We start from the raw sequence: 23,716 nt of genomic DNA on the forward strand, positions 1-23,716 counted from the left end.
TTCCATCTCTGGGCTCAGCAAGCTGCTGCCCCTCCTCTGCCTGGGCACTTCCGAGGTGTGTGAGCATCCGAGCTCTGTTTCTGCTGGAAGGAGCTGCCCGTCAGGCTCTGTTTAAGTGGGGCCTTGGACACGGCTCAAGCTGAGCCTTAAGCCACGCTCAGCTTCACCCCATCCTCCCTTTCCCTGTCCGACACAGGAGATGCTGGTGCTGCACATCTCTGCAGAGCATCACTTGGAGCATGAGGTGCTGCGGGCAGCCCTGGTGAGGGGCTGTGTGCTTGGCCAGGTGGGGCTGGACTAAATCTCTTGTGCAGAGATTCCAGCTGATCCGAATGGAGACCTCAGTGGGGCTCGTGCGTCGTGGTAGCTCTTTGCTGGAGGTGAGCTCACCCCAGAGCCTGGCTCCTTCATCGGTCTTCCTGCTGCTATTACCTCTGTGCTTTTCCACCCATCACCCACCAGGAAGTGTCTTCTGTCCCTACAGAACATAAACCAGACAGCACTTTCCTGCGGACAGCGTGACAAAACATGCTGGAGCCCTGAGCAAAGCAGAGCAACCGTCCCACTGTGTTTTCCCCAGCCCTCTTCCTGGTGGGCTGCTGCTGATTGCAGCTCCAGGTTGCAGCATCCCACAATCAGCAGCGTTCCCTTAGGAGAAGAGGAGGAGATTTGATCAGCAGTGGATGGGTTGCAGCCATGGAGCAGCAGGCACCTCCCAGCAGCAGCTCTGCCCCTCATCTCACTGCTGTCTCCTTATCACATGTTATTTCTGCAATGACAAGTGGGGTATGGACAAGAACCTGGAGCTCTTTGCTCGCTGAAGGAAGGGCACATGCTGTGCTGGGAGGCTCTGTGGGTTTCCAAGACAATTCCTTGCTCTCCATTGGTAAAGACCCATCTCTCGAGCCCACCAGGAACAGGCAGGGTGTGCTGTACTGCTTGCAGGGAACAAGTCCTGCATCAGTGCCCTGCCTGCTGGAGCATCCCACCTCACCTCATCCCTGCACAGCCATCACTCCGTACCCAGCCTTGAACCTGCTGAGGCTGAAACCAGGGGTTCACTTCAAAGGTCTATAAAAGTCTTCCTATTCCATTGCTTTGGGTCTGGTTTTGCTATTTTAAATCATTTTATAGAAGTACTTATCCAGATACTGGTGTGAAATCTCACCACGCTTCTCTGGTTCAGTATTAATTTGACACTGGCTTTAAAACCAGTTGAAAATCAATTTTTCCTGTCAAGCCCAGAGCTCATCCTGTCACTACAGGCTTAAATCCTCACTGAGCTTGGCAAGACTTAGGCCTGAAGTCACTGTGGTGCCTGTGAAGACAATACCCTCCATTATGTGTGAGTGTCATCAAGCCACGCTCGTTAAATCCTCTAATCCTCGTTAAAAAGCTTCAGCCTTGCCCCAAAATGAATGTGCAGAGAGACCGAATTGGTCCTGTTGGACCAGCTTTGATTTAGGGTCTCTGGAAGCAGAAGACAAAAGAGCATCATCTACAGAGCCAGGTCCTCTAAATGAGGAGATGAGGAGCATGCCCCAACTCCAGCCGTCTGAGTGGAGCATCCCGGGGGGCTGCTGTGCCTTTGGGATGCTGCTGTGCCTTTGGGATGCTGCCAGTAAGAAGTCAAATGTAAGAGGAGAAAAATACCTTTGAAAATCTTCATATTTAAAAATAAAAGGGTCATTTGGAACCAGAAACAGAAGAATTCTCGCCCTGAGGGTGAGGCTCATCCTCCATAACATCATCTGTTAAAACCAAGTCGTCAGCATCCCTCAGGGCTTCCTGATGGGATAGAGGATGCTGTCAGACAGGAGGAGGAGTTGCTCCGGATGGTGTGTCTCTGCCCTGTCCCAGAGGGACTGAGCTTTGCTGCCCACAGATGGGGCTGAGGAATATTGCTTATGTTCTTGGTGCGTGGTGCAGTATCTACAAGGGCACAGGAGGGGTATTTGTGCAGTGGAAACAGATTGATTTCTTCTTCCTTGGTGCCCCAGCAGACAGCCCTCTGCACCAGAGAAGAACATCGGTGGGTAGCAGGGATTCGGGGATCTTTCTTGTTAGCTCAGCTCTCATGGCGTGGTTACATCCTGTCCCTCATCTGCTAACCCTGTGCTTGTGTCTTCTGTAGGAGGGGGAAATGGCACTGTGGGTCAGTGTGAGAGCTGGCATGGGTCGGAGGTGGCACCTCTAATGGCATGGGGAGGTCTGTGGCCGTTGCATCCGTTCCTGTGTCACTATACATCCCTCTGGGACGCTGCCCAGAGCTGGGGTGGTCCTGGGGCTCCTGTGATACATCCCATCTGCTCCATGCTTTGCAGATCGAAGCGCTGATGATGGAGATGCAGAATCCAGACACGGGCATCAAGACGCAGACACAGAGAGTGATGGTCACCAACATCCCACATGCTGTGGCAGGTAAGAGCTGCGCCAGGGGAAGGGACCAGGCCAAGGAAGTCCATCAGGAATGGCTGTGTGAGGACTCCAGGGTTACCACTGCCTGGCTGCGTGCTGGAGCCTGTGCTCACAATAAGTGTTTGCTGTTACATCCTTGAGCCTGCTCCCTTTATCTCATTCTCACTCCTGTCTCATTTCACTCCTAGCTCTTTGAATCAGAGACACAGAGAGTGATAGTCATGCCCTTTTAGCTGTCTCCTGTGAGTTTACCTCCAGTGACCTTGCTTTGTTTTAGCATAGGGGTGAGTAGGTGCTTCAGCCTCCAGACCTGTCATATTCCCAGTGAGGCTGAATCACGTATCAGGATGAATATTAAAATCCAACTAGAACAGGCAGCCTGGAGTCAGACTGAAAGCTGGTGCTGCAGAAATGAGCAATAAACAATTAGCTTCCCCTTTAGAGTTTTCTGCTAATAATAATAATTCTTATTCAGTACACAGGAAAAGAGCAAAACACTCAACCCACTTCACTGCCTGTAAGTGGCAGCTTCTCCTCCTTGAGGCAGGCTGAAGCAGCAGCAGACAGGGAGCTGTGCTGTGTCATGTATGGCATTACAGCAGCTCTTAGCACAGTCTCCTTGTGCCTGGCAGCTCCTTTCACAGGGCATTATCATTTCTTCTGCTTCCCTGTTCTCCAGCCCTTGTGAGGGATCCTCCACTATGGATGTTCAGAGATGCTGTACCAAAGTTTCCGCCTTCTACTTTGGTCTTTCTGCAGCACTTCAGAACACAAAGAACAAAATCTCTCCCCGAAACCAGTGATTCTGCTTCAGGCAACTCCAGATACAACTTGGCCAAATAGGTTGTGTTTTCCCCACTGTTATTTTCCCTGGCTGGCAGGGAGTTAAGGAAGCCCTGCAGAAAAGCTTCCCCTGTGCTGAAGATAAAGTGCCACCTCGAGTAAGAGCAGGGGAACAAGCACTTCTCTTGATGTCTGGCCAATGTAAAACACCACTTCCTAAAAGTCCCTTTCTAGATGTTGTGGAGGGAAGGTGCCCCTTGATGCTCATCCTCTTTGCGTGCTCTCTGCTTCAGTCTGGTTCCTCAACCAGAATTGCTGCTGTTTAGCGACAGGGTGGTGAAGACATTAGAGCAGTGGATACAGACCCATTGAAGAGAGCTTGGCTTTTCACGTGCAGGAAGCCAAGTGGTTAAATTCAGTGCAGGAAAGTGGCTCACAACAGAAAAGACCAAGTTAAATGTGCACCTTTGGGGGAAAGTGCTTGCAGAGAGAGCTGTCTAGAAACAAGTGATGAGCTAATCCTTTAATTTCATCTATTTCAGGAAGCAGGCAGTAGGATAAGAGCCCTGAGCCCTAGTAGAAAGTTAAGTCATCGCTGCAATGTCAAGAAAGGTCAACACCTCTGCCTGCAGTCCTGGAGGACGCTTGGAGGAAAAGCCCAACAACTGATCAGGGCTGATTTAAACTGCACTGTGTAAATGGAAGGAGGGTGCTGGAGGTTTATGCTGAGTCTAGGTCCGACCGGGCACACTCCAGCAGAAGAACTGGGACAGATAAAGTGTGAATGGAGAAATCTTGTTTCCATTGATAGGTCCTTTTACCACTACAACTTGGATGTGAGACTCAGGCATCCCTTCTGCATGGAAAGCCATGTCCCTTGAAGGGTTCAAGAGGACCTGTCACTCTTAAACTGTGACAGGACCATGCTCGATGAGCCTGGAGACACTTTGCAGTGCATCTTTCAAAGACAAGATGGTGCAAACAAGGGGCACTTCACCTTCCCTGGGTGTGGAAGCTGTTGCGTTGCTTAAGTCCTTTCTAAGCCAGTGATGAGGGTTTAGGTGGTGTTGCTCAGGCCACGTGTGCTTCTGCACACTCATCCTCAGCTCACTGCCTGCCTCAGGCTCCCTTTCCCAAGGACTGATGTCTGCTTGGTCAGGAGAAAGCCTGAATGACAGCAGGGTCAGGGAGAGCAGTGCATTTTATCTCTGTGTCTCTGTATTCTCTTTATCACTTCTCTTGCATAGGGTGTTTTGAAGCATGTTTGCAAGAAGGGGTTGGTGGGATCCAGAGCACAGGGAGGGGTGAGGACTGGAGAGGTCTCGTTTCACCCATAGATTTCAGGCAGCTGACATGCTCTTTGCTTTGCAGGTAATGACATATTGCAGTGGATTCTCCAGCGCTTGCAGATCCCTCAGGAAGGTGGGTACAAATGTAAAAATTGAGGCTTTAAGTTCTAAAACTTGAGGGTCTCCATAGACAAAACCTCTCGGATGAATTCCTCACTCCCAAGTAGCTGCTCACTTGTTCCTTCCAGTGCGGTGTTCCTGTGCAGTCCAAACATCTGCCTTCTCTGTTTGCAGAAGCACTCCACCTTGGGGACCTGTTTGTCAAATACGGGTACATCTACCCTCTTCAGGAGCCAAAGAACCTCACCCTTAAGACAGATGGCAGCCTCTACAGGTTTCAGGTGAGTTGCAGCTTCTGTGAAGTCTTAGTCCTGAGGCCATGCTGAGTAGCTGTGCTCATTGTTCAGTGTGCAGGAGGAAGGGATCCACAGAGAAGCCTCAGGCCAGTTCCATGTGTCAGATTATGGTTTACAGGGAAAGTCCGATAGTTCCTTCAGCTGGATCAGTGTACTTGTTCTACTTCAGGATAGCTGTGCTTTCTTCCAAATGTCTGTTCCCTTCCAGGCCTTAAAGTAGTAAATGGAATTGCTGGTTGAAAAGCAGGATGATCTGGGGAGACTGAATGATGAATATGCAAAAAGCACAGTAATAATGGGCTGTTATCCAGGTTCATGGTCCACTCCAATGGGAAATTCGGGTACCAGTCGTGCTTTGAATGAGGAGTCTGGTTCCCACATGGTGCCAAATCAGGCTCCAGCATCTCAGTGCTCAGGCAGCAGCGGGAGGCTGGCCACATGAGCCTGTTGCAGAGCAGGAGTGGATGGATGTGGGCCTTCTGCTGGGCTCAGTTCTGCTGCTGTAGCTGGTACCATGTGCGAGCTGACACGCAGTGATGGGGCTGAGGCTCTGAGCGGAGCAGAGGAGAACTTCCCTCTCCCTCAGTGGGGTGTGAGCTCCAAGCTGCTAACAAAAGGCTTGTTTTTCTGCAGACCCCCTATTTCTGGCCCGCACAGAAGTGGCCTGCTGATGACACCGACTATGGTAAGTGTCAGCACTGTGCTTCTCAGCGCACACAGCCCTGCACCGTGTTTGCTGTTCAGCTCTTCCTGCTGTGTGTCCAGTTGCTGTGGCCATCCCTTGTGTTTCCTTTCATGAGCAATTCCCAGTGCTCTGAATTGAGGGAACACCCTGGATGTGACCACCTTGTGGTGGCCTTGATGAGAGAAAGTGCTTAAGCTTCTCTGACGTTCCACTGGGCTCCATCAGACTGGAACACATCTGAAATACTCTGCTGGGCAGAGAAGGCTTTAAACACAAGGTTAGATTTCCCTGAGTAGTTAAGTGTATTCCTGGATCTGAGCCCAAGACTGTCTTCCTGTCGATTTGGATCAAGTCCTGCATTCAGAGATGGCTCATTCCTTATGTAATGCGCAGTGGCTTCCAGTGTCTCCTGATGGCTCTTCCCATATCAAGTTTTTGGTGCCTTTATAATGCTTTTCATTATAGGTCTGGCCATGAAACTTGGTTTGTTCCTGCAGGCTGCGAGCTCACAGACTGATTTGTTTGTACCAAGGTTGTCCTCTGTGGCTTTTATCTACATTATGCTGTAGATCTGGGGAAATAAAAAAGCCCGTTTTAGATTGGGATGTTTTTAATAGAACTTGGAGCAAAACATTGGCTGGTGTTTGGAGAACTTGGAGGTCAAACTGTGAAGAACCTCAGCATCTGGTCCTGTATCCTTTGAGCTGTGAAACCTCTGTGAGTTCCCAGAGCAGGGGTGTCTGCCAGCAGAGGCACACACAGCCCATTCTGTGTCACTGGCTCCTGAAGCAGCAGTGACAAAGTGATGCCCCATCCCTGGCAGTGCTCAAGGCCAGGTTGGACACAGGGGCTTGGAGCAACCTGCTCTAGTGGAAGGTGTCCCTGCCCGTGGCAGGGATTGGAATTGGAGGGGCTTTAAGGTCCCTTCAACACAAACCAGTCTGGGATTCTATGATAAGATTATATGAAAGCACCAGGCTCATTTTCCTCCAGTGAGCTTTTGTGAGCTTGGAGCTCCTGCCTGGGAAGACTGTAACAGACAAAGATTCCTGTGTTTGTCATGTGGGTAAAATTCCTTATTCTTGGATTTGCTGCTCAACTGATGCTTCCTGCTTCTCCCTCCACAGCAATTTACCTAGCAAAGAAGAACATCAAGAGGAAAGGGGTTTTAGAAGAATATGAAAAGGTAAGGACATGTTGCACTTGTCCCCTCTGTTGTAATGAAGGGAGCATGGCAAAAAATCACCTCCTCAATCGCACGAGATGTTTTTCCAGCAGTGCCAAAAGCCAAAATCTTGGAAATGGAAAAGTCACCAGCACAGGAAAACACTCTGAATCGAGGATGATTTCGTCAGAGTAACTGCTCTTTGCAGTGGTCTTTCTGAAGTGTTGCAATTCATGTAGTTCCACGCAGAACAATCCAGATCTCTTGGCCTGGCCTAGCTGAGCGATGGCGAGTCAAGAAAACCCCTCCATGGGAGCTCCTGGTGCACGATTATCACACTGACTGCTGCTTTGGTTTTATTCCAGGAGCATTACAACCTACTCAACCAGAAAATAAACTACAAGTGGGATTTTGTCATCATGCAGGCCAAAGAGCAGTATAAGTGAGTATAAGTATAACTCACGTTCCCCTGTTTGCATTGCTGGGGAGGGTGTGAGGCAGCAGAGCTTCACAGTCTTGGTACACAGTTAAACTGCAGTTTGAAAGCATAAACTGCAGCTTTAAAATCACTTGCAAGTGCCCCTCAGGATTGTGAAACAAACGAAAGTGCCTCTATGTCAGCATGGGGTTCCTCTGGGTAACAAGGAAGCTTTGTTCACCTCGCACTCTGTGAGTGAGGAATTGGGTGCCCACTCTAAAGCTTCACCCTCTGCACCCCTCTTTCTCTCCCTGCCTGGCATTTGCCCACCAAAGCCATGGAATCGATGTGGGTTTTGAGAGCACAGGCAGAGGTAGGTCCTTTCCTGTGACACAGACTCGTGCCCCTTTGCAAATGGCTTTTGCACATGTGTAAGTGTGCAAAAGGAGGCTTAGACTTTGCACCCAATGTGCCTCCCCGAGGAAGCCAGGGTCTGGTGCTGCAGTGTGTGAGCCCTCACTAGAGACAGCTTCTTTTGGCTTGGGGCTGTGCCTGAGCATGTGTGGGTCAGGCCACTGGACGCAGGAGCTGTTGCTGCTCAGTCATTGCTTGCACGTGTCCCACAGCTGAAGTGAAAGGAATGAACCAACGAGCAGTGAATGTGCCCAGCAGGGATTTCTGGAGAAGTCTCTGAAGTGCAGACTTGGGCTCCAGCCAAAATTGCTTGATTTTTGGAAGCTGAATCCTTCACATTCCCAGCAAAGTCGGTGAACATGAGATGGGGATTACTCCTTTGGAGACAGCATCTTTCCTACTTCTATAGGCTCCTTTTACCTTGTGTTACCTCCCCACGCAGCAGCACTGCCTCTGCTGCTCAGCACTGTTTCTGCCTTCGCTGGGATGGGAGCCAAGTCCTCCAAATACAGCTCATCAGATAACTGTCTCATTAGACACCAAACTGTTGTTCCTGTAAATTGAGGTCAGACTCGGGCTAAGAGGTGCCAAATGCACTTTTAAAGTTAGATCCTGTGTCTGAACGGGCAGATGAAACACGTCTGGGGCTGTTTGCTGGTGATGCTGGGGCAGACTGGTGCAGAGCAGCCCACAGCCACCCTGTAACCACAGAGGGCTGGCCACATGCAAACAGCCTGTTGGGAATCCTCCCTTACCCATGCGAAATCCCAGATCGTGCCCAGGACTTTTCTGGGAAAGAATTAGTTGGTGCAAGCCCAAAACCATGCTTAGTGCCTCTTGTGTTTAATAGAAGAGGTGATTTGGGTTTTAGCGCCTGGGAACACTGCTTGGTACCGTTTCCAAATAACTTCTGGGAGAAATGCCCCCCTTTACAGGGGTGAGACATGTCTGGGATGCATCCCTGTGTGGCAGCCATCAGACACTGCCCAGGGACGTCGGGCATGGATAAACCTGAGGCAGCAGGACTGACTGCAAGTAGCGGGTTGTTGGCAGGAGCCTACCCGAGGGCTGGTGTGTGTAATCAAAAGAGCATGTGTGGGCTCCCAGCTGAGCTCAGCAAGATGATGGTTTCTCAAAAGCTACGGTTGTGTGTGGCCATGTGAGCAGCATGATCTGCAGCCCAGGATGAGCTGGGGTGAGAAGTGGTCAGGAGGCTGCGTGGCAGCATCACACAGTCAGGCTGGGAGCCACGGGGCAGGGGACACTGGAGGTTTGCCCCCTTTCTCTTCTCACTGGGTTTAGGAAAGCAAAATCCATGAATTCCTATAGAGCCAAATCCTGTTCTTGGCTTTGCAGGGCAGGGAAGGAGCGGAAGAAGGCAGACAGGTACGCCCTGGACTGCCAGGAGAGAGCCTACTGGCTTGTGAACCGAACTCCTGTAAGTAGAGATGATGCTGTGTGGCTTTAGTGCCTCAGTGGTTCCCTTCTGCAGCTACTGGGGACAAGCTAAGGCCATGGGAAGGGGTCGGCCCAGGCCTGCCCTGACTCCACGCCATCTTCCTCCTTGGTTGCTCTCTAAGGCGCAAAGGAGGCAGGTCTGGCTGCAGCTCCAGGAGAGGAGCATTCCCAGATTGAGGGGGCAGAGCCCACCCCGGGCACTGCTGGTGGCCAGGAGCTGCTGGCAGCAGAGCCCCTGGGGCTCGAGGGTCTCCTCATGCACTTGTGTGAACCACAGACCTCAACACAGACGACTCAGAGAGTGTTCTGGTGTTCTTGTCCGCAACAGCCCGGCATGCTGGATGTCCTGGAGTACGGGTTAGACCGTGTGACAGATCCCAATGAAAACAAGGTAAACCAGGTGAGGCAGGATTTTGGTTTTCACACCTATGGACTTGGGAGGACCCAGACAACATCCCTGGGATTGTCAGTTTTGGGCCCCTGCAGGCTGGGTGAGTCAGCTCTGCTGTGACAGCCCAGCAGGCCAGAGGTTGGAGCAGTCTCATTGTCCAGGGTGTGGGGCCCTCAAAATAGGCTTTGGCAGCTTCTTTGGGCTTGAAAATACTTTGTCAGCTCTCTTGCCACACCACTTGGTGTGAGTGCTTAGCTACGGGACATGTTTGCTGTGCTGCTGCAGCTGAATTCAGGAATCCTTGACTCCAGATGCTAATTGCTGCCTTTTTATTAGCGCTGGATGAGCTGTGTGGGGTGTAAAGGATCAGTGGGAAGATCAGGTTTAAAATCAAGGGGCAGAGTACCTCTAGAAAGGGTGATGTGTGGCAGGAAGATGGAGAAGTTGGGATGGTGGATGGGAGATGCAGAACACTGCCTAAAAATGCGTATTGTAAAGAGGGAATACTTAAACAGGATTGATGAACTGAGGCTGTGACTGGTTCAGAGTCCCAACAAGACAAATGCAGGCAGTGGGTGAGGAGCTGGAGCTGCTCTTCTCTTTCTCCATCAGGCCTTTTAAGTGATCCTGTCTTCGTGCACTTAATGGTGTTCATTTGGCAGCGCAGTCAAAGCCTCTCTCAGCAATGAGATGCAAATGTGGCTGTGATCACACTCACTGGATTCCCACAACTCATTTTCCTAACAGCCTTTAAACATCCCTGCAGCCAGAGGCAGGGTAATTGCTTTGGCCTACGGTGTCCTGTTGCTATAGAGACTGGAAATGAGCAAAGTGTAGGCTTGGGGTGGTTTTGGTTTTCCTCGCTCTAAGTAGCAGCTGCTGAAAGCCCTTTATTTCTAAGAGGAAGGGAGAGGGATGGCAGGAGGAGCAGCCAGCGCCTCGCCCGCAGTTCTGCAGCTGACATGGAAGGAGGGTTTAGGTTTGCAAACGGTCTGGGAGCCCAAAGCCATCTGCGTGGTGACACAGGGGAAGTGAGTTGAGGGTGTCTCGCCAGTTCCCACCCCGCACGTGAGTCAGTTCCCTCTGTCAGTGGGGACTCTGAGGGTGCATGAGCCAAGCAGCAAGTGATGGGACAAGAGGAAACGGCCTCAGGCTGCCCCAGGGCAGGTCTCCTTGCCCAGAGGGTGCTCAGGCATTGGAACAGGCTGCCCAGGGCAGGGCTGGAGTCACCGTCCCTGCAAGTGTTCACACATCATGTAGCCAAGGCCTCAGTGCCAGGGGTTAGTGGTGGCCTTGGGACTGATGGGGACGGTTGGACCTGATGAGCTTAAAGGTCTTTTCCAACCCAGGTGATTCTATGATTCAAAGGGCACCAGCTTGGGGAGACTTCACTGCCTTTAAGCTGGTCTCTGAGCTGTGTCTCCTCGCTGGAGGCTGAGCAGAAGAGGGAAGTTTCTTCTTGCTCCTCTTTCTGCTTTTGAAAGAGCAGCTGATGTACACGAGGCAGCCAGAGCCCACGTAGAGACACCTCTGGACTAGCAGCTTCCTTCCTTTTCTTCAGGCTGCTCTCACAAACCCCTGTGGCTCAACAGCCTTTGGGGAGCAGAAGGGACAGCACAAGCTCTGCTGGTAGGTGCTGAGCTGGCCTGTGCTATGTTGGCCGTATCTTACCCCTGCTGAAGGCAGTGCAGAGTTTATTGATGTTTTCTGTGGGCCCTGTTGCTGGCTTTGACATAGGTGAAAAGATGAGAGCAGAAAGTGCATGAATCCACTTGATTTGTGTCTCTCTTCCCACTCAATCCAGCTTCATTTTGTTGGCCAATTAGTTGTGTTCTACCTTGGCAGCCGAGAAAAAAAGAATTCCTGGTGATAATGAATTCCTGACATCAGAATGGCTTCTGTGAAGCTGGTATTGGCGTGAGCATCTCCTTCACTTGCCTCAGACCCTTTGGTGGGCTGCTCCCTCCCTAATTGATGGAGTCCTCTGGGGATAAACAGGCTCTCACACTCCTTTGAAGGGGCTTTTTTCTCTGACCCATGGGCATCCCTCACGGTTATAATGAGTCAGGAGCTGTAGTTGGGCAGGAGGAGTGAGGCAGAAGTAGCCACCCATGGAACAGCTAATTAAGGGATGCTTTAGCCTTTCCTTACCCGGGTCTCAGGCTCATGATCGAGCCTCACTGCTTAGAGAGTTACCAGGCAACTGCCCAGAGCCCACTGGCTCTCCTGCAGGGACACACTCAGCTTGTGCTGCCTTCTGCAAACAGAGAGTCTGTGTGAAAGGTGCTTTGGCTTGGCCAAAAATCACTGTGCTGGGTTCAGGGATGGCTGGATGGAATGCCCTGGCTTATTGTAGTGCAGTGAATGAGGCACAGAGCATCCTAGTCACTGCTGGCCTTTCACTTCATTAGTCTCTGTCCATTCGGCTGCCTGATAAATGCATCACTTCTGCTGCATGAATCCCATCTTTTGAGGTAGCAGGGTCAGAGCAGAGAAACAGGACAGGGGAAAAACAGCAGCTTGAATGAAACTGGGTGTACGGACTGTTACGGGCTTATTTGCAGCTCTTGGGCTGGAAGCAGCAGCACAGTGGAGATGTACATTGAGATGGTCTTATGCTAGACTTGGTATTTGCCTCTGGCCTCAGGGCTCTCAGCTGGCTGCATGCAGGGAAAGGTCCAGGTCTGTCTGTGTGGGCAGGAACAGAGCTGTGTGCATGGGCTGCAGGTGTGATTTGCAGTGCCCTGGTCCAAAATGAGCTCTGGATAACATCTACCTGTGTTTGTTCTTCACTCCCTCTGGGCACACACACAAAAGCTGTTGTCCAGCTGCTTATGGCCTCTGTAAGCTCTGAATGGTGGCCAGGCAAGGCCAAGCCAGAATGACCATTATCTCCACAGTGTGGTCAGGAAGACCCATGCTGAGAGCAGAGGAGGCCCATGTGAATGGTTAGCTGGAAATCAGCATGTCCCAGCTCTTGTAGGAGCTCGTAGCTTCATCCATGTGGATCAGCTCCAGACGTGGAGCTCTTGAGCAGGTCCTGGTTGGCTCCCAGCTGAGCTCTGCAGCCCTGTGTGCATGGGGAGCACTCAGCTGATGGTGTAGGGGTGCGATGGGGCTGTGCAGGGTGTCCCAGTGCTGCTGTGTGTTCAGGGTGTTTAACAGCACCCAGCACTCGCCCCACGCAGACCGAGGCCTTTCACTAATTGCAGTTTGATTTGCAGCCTGCAGGGCTGGGGCTCATCTGTGGCCATTGCAACAAGTCACTAGTTCAGGGCATTGCAAAATTCATCTCATTATAAGGAATTACTCCTTTGTTCCAAATGTGGTTTCTGTCCAAGTGAAGGAGGGTGGCACAGGGCACTTGGGCATTGCTGCTGTCAGTGGCAGCGGGTAAGCATGGGCAGGATGCTGGGGACAACTGGCAATACTCAACAGGACACAGGGAGGGTTCAGGGATCCTTGTACCAGTAATAAAGCTGGAAGCTGGTCATGGGAACGCTGTGGGAGAAAGGGAAGTGAACTGTGTGCAGCTCCGGGGTGAAATTGCCGAGATCCTTCCCAGTTACTGTGGATTTGGGGGCTGGAAAGGGCTGAGCACAGCCAGTACCTGTAGCCTTGACAAATGCCCTCCCACCCTGGAGCCCAAAGCCCCCTGGTTTCCCAGGACCAGCTATCCAGAGGGCTGCCCTGCACACTGAGGCTGTGGCAGGAGGGGATCCTTGGTGTAGGATGCACTTAAAATAAGTAATCTCTCCTTGTTTGCAGACATGGCATTAGCTTTGATTTTAACTTACCCACATATAATTTTCCTGTTGTGATGGCATTTTAATTTGTGCCTTTCTTGCTCTATATAACATTTAACTTCCTGTGTTCTCTTTCTCTTTCCCACCAGCTGTTTGTCTCGTGTGTGTGTGGTGTGCTGCCTGCCTCTAAGGCCCCTGTAGAAGATAACACAACTTCACTACCACGAGAGCTGCCTTCGAGCCACTGTTTCAGCATCCACCTTTCCTCACCCCACTGCACCAGGCCTGTCTGAGGCACCACCTGACAAAACAGAGGAAGAAATGAGGGGCCTTTTAAAACCATCTGATGATGTTAATGTGTTGATTTTTCCTAAAGTAAATGCCCTACTGGCACTGAAGTTCCATCAAATGGAACAGTTCAGCTGTAAATCTGATGGAGCCTGGTTCATATCTCGGGTTCCCCAAGGAGATGGTGAACTCCTGTTGTGCAGGAAATAGCTGGCCTGAAACAGAAACCAAGTTCTCTAGAGAGCACGCTGGTAGGGCAGTAAATGCAGTGAATTTCTCTGCACAAGCAGGTGGTTTTGGGTTTTTTTCTTTCCATTTCTACATCCATCTGAAACAATGATGATGCTTTAGAAATGGGGGGAAGAAATACTGTCTGTGTAAGCTGGCCTTAGCAGGGGTGCAGCTAAGAGCAGAAAAGGGTGAAAAGCTTTTCCTTAGCCCATGTGTCCTCTGAACCAGCAAGGGAGGCTGTTCAGCCTGTGACCAGAGGTCCTGTGCTCCAAGAGCTTTTTCTCCCCCTTAATGTGTCAGCTCTTACTCTCTCACACGCAGCTCCTTGTGCATGGCCAGCAGAGCATCACTGCTGGTCCAGCCACTGTTAGCTTTCCTGTTTGTCCTGCTGGGGCTGTGTGCACTGCACTCATTCAGAGCTGGTCATGCTATTTCCCAGCAGAAAAAGCCTCCTCTCCTTGCAAGGCCAGAGTGAGGATCTCTGTTAGTCCTGCACTGGCCAGGCTAGGTTTGTGTTGGGATCGGATGCGCTGGCTTCATGGTAGCCCTGTACAGATTTGCTCTGCTGCATATCTGGCTCCTGCTGCTGCAGTGGGGAGTGTGCCCTCTCAAATCAACTGAGCTTGAGCTAAACGTGCAGGGTGTTCTTCCACAGAAGAGTTTCTCCCTCCTGAGCAGGACTAGTGACAATGGTTTATATACAGGAGCAGTGTAGCCACGATGGTGCCCTCAAAGCAGCCCTGGGAGAGTGTCTTACTTTTCCCATAGCAGAGGCAGCTTGGGATGCAGGTTCTCTGGTGAGGAGATGGGGGAAGCAGGCAGCCTGTGGCATTCAATAGCAGATACTTCATCCCTCATTGCTCACAAACTGCCCCTCACCAGGGCTCTCTGCAGACCCATGGCTGCCACAGGGTTAGTTTGATACAATAATACTGGGATGCAGATCTTGCTGGCTAAAACAGGGGATGAAGAGCTGAAACACTGCGGAAGCCTTTAGAGGCTTGCTGGGAGCATCCCTGGTGTAGCCTGTCTTTCCTTCTGCCTCACGCAAAGTAACAGTGCTTCAAAGGAAGCTGCGTGAATAAACACCCTGCAGTTAATTTCTTGCCTTCAATTGCTTGCTCATTTGTGGATGACATGTAACATAGGCTGAGTTATTCACATCACAACATAAACACCCTCTGCACAGCAGATAGTGCTTCTGAGGCTTTTAATTGTGGTGTTTATATTTTGCAATGTGTTGGTTCCTGTCTCCTTTAGCTAATATTGAATGATCTAATCTGAGTCTCATAAATGCATCTCTTTTAGCTCCATTAGAATAACCCCTTAATTGAAGGCATGCAGGCAGTGATGGAAGCAGCAATGCTGAACAGTAAATACAGCTGAGGGAATGATTTACGGTGTGTGGATGCTCTTAGCTTTGATGAGACCCTGATTAGCTGAGCTGCTGCCTTTGATTTTAATTGTAATGAGGCTTAATTGGAGAGCACTGCACAATGGCAGCGCTGCAACAGTGGCTTCGTGCCTCAAAACAGGCAATTGGAGGCACCCATCCCAATGGAATGGTTTTTCTTTCTTTCTTTTGCAGAAAAAAACTCTGGATGTCTATAGGAGAGAGGTGAGTTTTCCTTCCTTCACTTGTAGGTGCTCATCTCACAGCAGTGGTGCAAGAGGGTCCCTTTCAGGATGTTTTCCTGCCTCTGCACCTCCCACTGCAGGCAGTGATGGGAAGGCTCAGACAAGGACAGACACCAGGGCTCAAACCCAATCGATCACAATTAGAGGTAGGGAAGACTTAGGAGATGCATCCAGTGGCGCCAGCATAGAGACAGCCAAGGATCAATGGTAATTACATGCTAAATCATCCAGAGCTATTGTAGGTGCCTGGAATAGTAGCTATTATCCAATTTTCATATAGCATGGGGAGTGCTTTTTAATTACTTGCACATTGCAAAATGCTTCTCTGACATTTGCAGTAAGCTCAGTGAAAACAGCCGTTTTACTAAGATAGCTTAGGGATTCCCTGGTTCCTTGGTCATCCAGTAAATAGGGAAGAAGCAGTTCCTGTTGTAGTTAGCCTCACTACCTGGGAGAGGGCATGTTTGAGGTTCATACAGAGACAGCCTTGTCTTCACATCTCCATGCTCCTAACCATGGACATGTCTGGTCTCTCTCAGATCATGTACTATCAGCAGGCCATCGTGAAGACCAGAGTGAAATCTTCTGTCTCTCTTGGAGGGTAAGTCCTGATTTCCTTCTGTCCACACATTAATTAGTCTTCAGCACTTATCTCCTAGTGAGATGATGAAGCTGTCTGGTGACTCAGGCAGGGGAATCCATGTGGTGGCCTCACACAGGGTTGTTTGTGCTGTCTGGGCTGTGTTGCTTGCACCAGGAGGCACAAGGAGAGGAGGGATCAGTCCCAGTCAGGATGAAGAAGGCTCCCTTGGAGCTAAGGAGAGCTTTGCTAGGAGTGTCTGCAGAGCAGTGCCAGCCTCTCAGTTGAGATTCCCTCTGAACTAAGAGGTGTTCATACTGGTTGGGGCTGGGTCATGATGCCTGGGACCTCTGCAGTGTGGAAAGGCAGCTGTGTGGAGGCTGCCTTGTGAGGATGCAGGATGAGTAACCAGCAGGGACACGCTGACCCTCACGTCCCTGGTCCCCAGCCTGCTGGGCTGGATTTGGCCCCAGTGAGTGTTCTTGCTCACATGGTGATGCTCACCACAGGGCAGCAGAGCTGGGGAAGTCTCTGGTTATCCTGTATTATGAAGAAACACACGTTTCTGCGTGATCATCCAAGCAGTGAATTAGCAATCCCTCTTCTCAGTGCCAATGTTTCCTGAGCAGACTCTCAGATACAGCCACTGAGGTGCAAAGAGCCAGTCCTGGCATTAGCCACAGGCATTTCTTACTTGCAATCTTACGTGCTGGCCAGTTGCCCAGAGGTGCAGTCCACACCCCAGTCTGCTCTACACTGTCATTGCCACGCAGGGGTTCATATAGAACCTGAGATAAACAAGGAGCTGAGGCCTGTTCCCTGGGAGATGATAGTCATGGATGAAGGGAATGGGAGGAGGAGTCTGGGAAGTCTTCTGAGAACCACGACTCAAAGGCACCAGCGTTTCATCTGCCACTGACTCCCAGCTCCCTTCAAACTCTCCTCCCTCAATTTTCCAAGCTGTGAGCTGGAGCTGGGAATGCCTGGCTGCCTTCCAGGAAGTTTATGGTGCTTGACTGTTTGGCAGTGGAGCTTTTCACTCATTAGTTCTAGTCCTCTGATGGAATAATGCCTTCACCTAGATCAACAAATCCTCCAGGAATCTGGATCTCCAGCTCAGCTGCAGGACTGGGTCCAAATCAAATTGTTACTGATGAGGCTACGAGCATCAGTGTGCACACATCAGGGCACTGCACTGATTGAGGAGGAGCTGCAAAGCACTCATCAGTGAACGGACAGGGCAATGATACCTCTGTTGACAGCTTTAGATTTGTAGCCTGATTGTCATGTATGGATTGGAGGGAATTATGCAGGTGCTGAGTGTCTTGGCATTGCCAGTGAGAAGATAGGATCGAGGAGGTCTGTGCCAAACCTGTGGTATGCTTTGTGTAGCTGCATTGTATAATGCAGGATGGATGCCAAGGTGCCTGTTAGCAGCAGGCCCTTGGACAGTGCACTCCAGCTCTGAGCACATGAAAGCAGTTTGGCCTGGAAGGAATTTTAAATGCAGAAACCAGATGAGTTTTTCAAGGCTGAAGAAAGGAGAAGGCTGAAATCCCAGCACGTCACTGAACCAGGCTGTAATTACAAGTCTGGCCAACTTCGAAGGTGGGAGAAGTGTTTGTCTGGATCCTGCTGGGACAGAGACATTTCTGCTTCGTGCCAAGCCCTCAGAGTGATTTGCAGAGGAATGAGCTGTGCTGTAGGTGAGCAGAGGAAAGAGAAGCTGGGATGTGCCCTCAGCTCCCAAGGGAAGGCTGCAGAGAACCCACCTGAGCAAATCCAATGCTTGCTCTCCTCTTCTGTGGCACTTTCCTCTCTGTAACATGTGGCAGAGCATCCAGGCTTTGCCAGTTGGCTGGAGAAGGGGACAGAAGCCATCTGGGGGCTTAGTCCCACTTCCTTGAGGTGATGGAAGAGAGTCCTCTATCTCCTTGCGCTTGAACTGGCAGGATCACTGCTTGGAAAGACAAGCAGGAGATTCCCACCATTTGGGAAGTGGAAAACATTAACTGAGCTGATGAATCACTTTCTCCAGGGGCCACACTGCAGATCCCTGTGCACCTCTGAAGGTATCTGTTCTTCTGGCTGCACTTCTGCCTGCAAATGAATACTTGATTTTGTTGGGTTTACTTGCAGGCTTGTGAAGTACTCGGAGCAGTTCCTCTCCAATGATCCCATCCTGTCCGGGTGCCTCCCCAGCAACCCCTGGATAACAGACGACCCCGAGTTCTGGGATCTCAATGCAAAGCTGTAGGTATTGGTATTCTTTTGTCATGGGCCTTTATGCTGATAGAAATGATTTCATCATGATACCTGGTCTCTGATCATGAGCAGGAAAGCATTCCCTTTCTGTCCTAGTTTGGCCATGCTAAAGAAGCCATCTCTTGGGAATGCTCCATGCTGAACTTTGAGCATTATCTTCTTCAAGTGGAGTCTTCCTTAACATTACAGAAATTCCTAAAGTGATGACAGGAGCCCTCAGCCCCTGCTGAGGGTCTAAATCCTCCTTTTGGATGAGCAACATCCACTTTTACCAGCACAGGAATGGAATAAGTTACACTCAGGTACAGCACTTAGTTCAGCATTAGGTGCTAAATGAGGTGCTGCCAATGGTGCAGCAATTGAGGGTTCAACTCCTGAGCCTTGGTCTTGGCACACACCTCAGGCTGCTGCTTAGGAGAGAGCTGGAGGCACATCCTGGCAGCCCATCCCCTCTCTGAGGTCTCCCTTGGTTTTCCCTTCAGAAAATATTTGCTATTTAGAGATTGGCATCTCTGGGCTGGAAGCACAAAGCATATTATGGTTCTCATTTGAGCCCAGCAATCCTGTTAGAGTGATAATATCCCATTAGACAGCCCCAAAGGATATCTTCACAGAATGCCTTTGTGAGAAGCAAAGCTTTGGGCAGCAACCAGTGCCTGCCCCAGAATGGGACTGAGGCAGACCTCCAGCAAAGCTGGGCTGTCACTGGGAGAGCAGCAAAAGCCCAAGTCAAATCCTCATCCCACTGTGTACCAAGTTGTTTAATTACAGCTTGCTTAGTGGGCTGACTTTGGGAGCTCATTACAGCATCCTGGAAAAGAGAGAGTGCTGAGCGTTCCCTTGGCATTCCAGCAAAGGCCACTTTGGTTTTAATTAATCTTCCAATTAGATGTGCTGCGTGCAACTGGCAGAGCTGTTTGTTTTCAACCCGTGCAGAGTGGAAATCCCCACCAGGATGCGTGTGGAGCGATGGGCCTTCAATTTCAGTGAGCTGATACGAGACCCCAAAGGTCGGCAGAACTTCCAGCTCTTCCTGAAGAAGGAGTTCAGCGGTGGGTCTGCTGTGTCCGTGTCCCTGTCCCCACACAGCAGTGCAGTGGGTGACATGAGTGGAGACAACCACGAAGTCACTCAGGAAAGGCAGAAGTGACTTTGGAGGCACCGTGCGTGCAATACCATCTAGTGGCACAGGACACAAAGTACAGCCCAGGGCTCTCCCTGTGCAGGGGGCTGCTCCCAGGCTGGATCTGGTGGGATTCACGAGCACTGGAGCAGGGGAAAGAGGTTTTCCTCCTTCAGTCCCAGGGGGGTTTTCAAGGTGGCTGTTAGAATTGGAGAGACTGAGCCATAGTGAGCCAAACAGAGTCAGTTTAGGAGTTGATAAATGGGATCGATTGTGTTATCCTCAGTCTCGCTCTCTGCTGAATGTGTCCTTGTTACACAGGAGAGAATCTGAGTTTCTGGGAAGCCTGTGAGGATCTCAAGTATGGAGACCAATCCAAGGTCAAAGAGAAAGCAGAAGAGATTTACAAGTGAGTGTGATAATTTTCCATTCTTAAACATTTTGTGCCTGAGTCCCATCACCTTCTTCCACACCTTGTCATCCTCCAAATGATTTATTCCTGAGACATGTCTTTGTAAGCTGTCATCAGATGTGGCTGTTCTATGTCCCCATGTAGGAAAGGAGCTTTTGAAGATGAAAGTGTAACTATTATTTTGTTTTATAGTTACTTTTCTTCTCTGTTCTCCACTATTACATGTAGGTCTTAGCATGTAATTTGACCAGAGGTGTGGAACAGTAATGATCTCACAGCTTCCAGGCCCTTTTTGCTCCTAGTGGACTGAAAGCTGGTTTATATTGTGTGTTAATAGTGCAAGAGGAAGTGACTGCATGTCCAGAGGTTGGCTGCCCGAGGTCAGGACAGCAAATTGCAGTGGGCAGCTGAAGGGGCTTTTTCTTTCCTGCACAGACAGAGGGATCTCTAGGCATTCTCCAGCTGTTAATGGATTCTCCTCCTTGCAGGCTCTTCCTGGCTCCAGGAGCAAGGCGCTGGATTAACATTGACGGCACAACAATGGGCATCACTGTCAAAGGCCTCAAGCACCCTCATCGTTATGTTTTAGATGCTGCTCAGACCCACATTTACATGCTGATGAAAAAGGTTCGTTGCTTGTTTCCAAAGCCTTAGGGGGATTCCAGTCCTCGGGGCCTTTCCATGCCTTTGTGTGCTGTAAACTGTCACTTTCAAGTGGCCTTTGTTTGAAAATCCCTCAAATTTGCTGACTTAAGCAAGCACTCGTTCAGATCTTTGTATTTAGCTGCTGCTTCCCTCTAAGGCAGCGTGTCCCCAGGGTGGACATCAGGTGTCTGCTGGAAGTCCAACTTCCTAATACCAGCTTGGTACCAGCTCCTTCAAAGCCTGTACAAATCTTTTAACTTCATTCAGTTAGTACTACTTTGTGTATCTCTGCACACAGCAGGTATTCCAGTGCTTGTATCCAACTGGATCTCAGCAGTGGATGGGAAAGTTAGTAGCGATTGTGATAGAACTGCATGAGTTTTGTGCCAAGAGCATAAGCAGACACCGCTGGCCTGGGCTAAGCTCAGTTCAGACCTTTTGGTCTGGCTCTTACCTGGGAAGCTTTACTGTGAGATGGAAAATCCTGGGAATTTTACACCGAGATGATAGGGTATTGGTTGAAACAGCTACATTTGCCTGAAAGATGCAAAGTCCCTTGGGCTGCTGGGGGGGATGATCCAGTTCCCAGCCTCCCTGGCTCCTGAGCAGCTGTATGTGGTGGTGATTTTAATAAGGGTGTTTGCAGCCTGTAACTACCAGTTGGTCTCTTTTTCTCCCAGTAGGACTCCTATGGCCGCTATTTAAAGTCTCCAGTATACAAGGAAATGCTGGCCAACGCTGTTGTGCCACAAGAGACTGTCAAAAAAAGGCAAGTGAAATTGGGTGTAATTGTGGGGTTTGATTTTCTTGTTGTAGCAAGGGAAGGAAAAGCCTGAGTTGCAGCAAAATTACTGTGATTTAGGTGTTTGCTTAATTAAATAAGATTTTTCACTAAGAAGATGCCTTGCTCTGAGAGTGATGATGCTGTTTGTTTGTGAGCCCTTTGGAAGTGCCTGGTGTGCGGTCAGCAATGACTTGGTGATTGCTTGGCTGCCTTCTCTGTTGGGTCTGTTTGGAAAGGCTGTGATGGTTGAGTTGATCATGGTTCTTCTGGATGGAAGGAGAGAGCACTGTGTGCTGGGCATAGGAAAGCTCCCACCCATGAGGCATTCACAGGAGACACAGATCCAGTGCAGGATTCTCCATGGGCTCTGCTCAGTGCTGCCTGGACAAAGCCTCTTACCCCTTGTGAAGCAAAGGTGACGGGCAGCCACACAGGGACAGACAGCATCTTACTTGTGACTATTGACACAAGGGAGGTGGCCACAGAAGAGGCTTGAAATGGCTTTTTCCCCAGTTAAAATGGAGGCTGTGGACCAAACTTAGGCCATTTGAACTGCAATTGCTTCTTTAAGCTGAGCGTGCGATGCCAGAGGCAGACTGGGCAGTGTGCTGCTTTCTCTGTTCCTCTTCCACTTGTCAACCCAGCAAGTGAGAAACAGGAATCGTGGACTTTCACATTATTGTTTCATGTAAAGCCCATTTTCAAGGCAGTGGAAAAACCCGTCGTGCTGCCTTGCCGGGGTTTGGTTAGCTTTTCCCTGAGCCACACATCACATGGTTGCTGGTTGATCCTGGTGACTACCTCTGTGTTGGTCAGTGCTTGCTCTGGACACTCAGTGCTTAGCATTGTGGTTCAACTGAAGAGCTGGTGCCTCAGACAGAGGTGGTTTAACACTTGTTTCCACTGCTGCTGGTAATGGCTTTGCTGAAGCAGTAGCGGGTGGTTTTTGGGGGTATCACAGACACCAGAAACACCCGGTCTGATCCCTGTCTTGATCTTACTGAGGGCATAAATTCCACTGATGGCGGTTGTTTGGCTTCACACTGCGTGTTACTTATGTGCAAACATTTAAACCAGAAGTGAGTAATGTGCCAGCCACCTCCTGGCCCTGGGGTCACCCGGGAGGACCAGGGCCAGGGCTGCCTTTGTGCTTTTAGCAGTTCTGTGGCTGGTGTGTGGCACCGAGCCCTTTAAACCACCTCATCCACATCTGCACCTCTCTGTGGCTGTGTGGGTGACAGTGGCACATCTGAGCTGGCCCTCCTGGGCAGTTTGCTTACCAGGGGCAAGTCTTTGGTGCCCTCCTTTCCAGTAACATCCTGCTGCTTTCTGTGTCGCCCAGCTCCCCGTTCCTGTTCGGCCGCCGCACCCTCCGCTCCAGCCCCAGCCCCATCATCCTGAGGCAGAGGGAGGAAGAGGCCAAAGCCAGAGAAGCCGCCACCACCGTGGACATCACGCAGGTCATGAGCAAGCTGGATCGCAGGAGCCAGCTCAAGGCAGAACCTCCCAAGTAGGCTCTGAGCAGGGCACAGCGCAGGGAAAAGACAAGCCGAGGCTGGCGCTGAGCTTCGTCTTCCCTTCCTGAAGGTGTCAGTGCTGCTTTAGGTTTCCCAGGCCGGCTCTGCCAGCAGCCCGCTTCCTGCACGTTGCCATGGCTTCTGGAGGAGCAGATGTCACTTCCCAGGCATGGCAGAGCCGGGCCGATGGCTGCACCGCACTCGGGGTGCGGGTGCATCCCTGCCCACCTTGAGGGGGAGATGCCTCCTGGCTGCCCTGAGACCCCCCCAAGGCTGGGCAGCCCGGCCGCCTCTCCCCGCCTCCTGCTCCGGCCGCCTATCCCTGCCTCCTGCTCCTCCAGGAGGTGGGATGGCACAAGGCAGAGTAAAGCTCTGGCATCCCAACCCTTTGGGTTCAAACCGGCCTTCCTGGGAGCAGAGGTGGATGATGCTGCAGGGAGCAGGGCGAGCTGGCCCATGTCACAGCTTGTCTGTGCTGGCATCCATCCTCCCAGGGGGATGTGCACCTTCCCAAGGGGTGCATCCTGGCACCCTCTGAGAGGAGCGTATCCCTTGCTTCCAGTATCCCCCTCCTTGTAGCCAGGGCAGTGGAGCCACAGGCAGAGGAGTGGGGTAAACTCCATGTGAGAAGGTAGGATGAACATTTCTGAGGGTTTAGTTGAATTTCAGTGGCACTTCCAGGTCCCTCCAGCATGTTGGAGGTGATGAGCAGAAAGCTCAGCTCTCCCTGTGACTCTCCATACGATGAGCTCAGTGTGCAGGTATGGAGAGCCCATCTCTGGCAAGAAGGCTCTCCACACCTCCACAGGAGGGCTTGAGAGATACAGCATTGGCTTTGTGTTTCTGTTATCAAATCCTTCCTACATCTTGTCTTGTCTTTTTCCTGCTCTTCTATTTTCCACTGTTAACAGGAGGTAGTTCCAGTTGAACCAGAGTAGAGGTGTTAAAAGCTGATTTCAATTTTAAGTAGGGTTTTTTTTTTGCTCTGTCTCTTTTGCTCTTTAGAATGAGGCAACCTAAAATGCTACCTTAGTGCTAAAGAGCTCAGGG

The 23,716-nt window shown here is 50.7% G+C and overlaps 1 protein-coding gene across 1 annotated transcript; it reads left to right on the plus strand.

The window, feature by feature from the left end:
• Window positions 1–2,324: 2,324 nt before the first annotated feature.
• RGS9 (regulator of G-protein signaling 9) lies at window positions 2,325–22,663 on the plus strand (the record flags this gene model as incomplete). The annotated part of the gene is made up of 16 exons (XM_010021114.1): window positions 2,325–2,421; window positions 4,573–4,623; window positions 4,785–4,891; window positions 5,540–5,591; window positions 6,719–6,777; window positions 7,122–7,198; window positions 8,945–9,026; window positions 9,375–9,437; window positions 15,291–15,320; window positions 15,880–15,941; window positions 18,060–18,173; window positions 19,122–19,237; window positions 19,630–19,717; window positions 20,209–20,347; window positions 21,049–21,134; window positions 22,492–22,663. Coding segments are annotated over 16 exons (1,395 nt in total), but the record flags the coding sequence as incomplete, so codon positions are not given.
• Window positions 22,664–23,716: the final 1,053 nt, after the last annotated feature.

This window comes from Nestor notabilis, unplaced genomic scaffold, assembly GCF_000696875.1.
Source record: "Nestor notabilis isolate BGI_N333 unplaced genomic scaffold, ASM69687v1 scaffold23658, whole genome shotgun sequence".
In the NCBI taxonomy this organism is placed as follows: Eukaryota; Metazoa; Chordata; class Aves; order Psittaciformes; family Psittacidae; genus Nestor; species Nestor notabilis.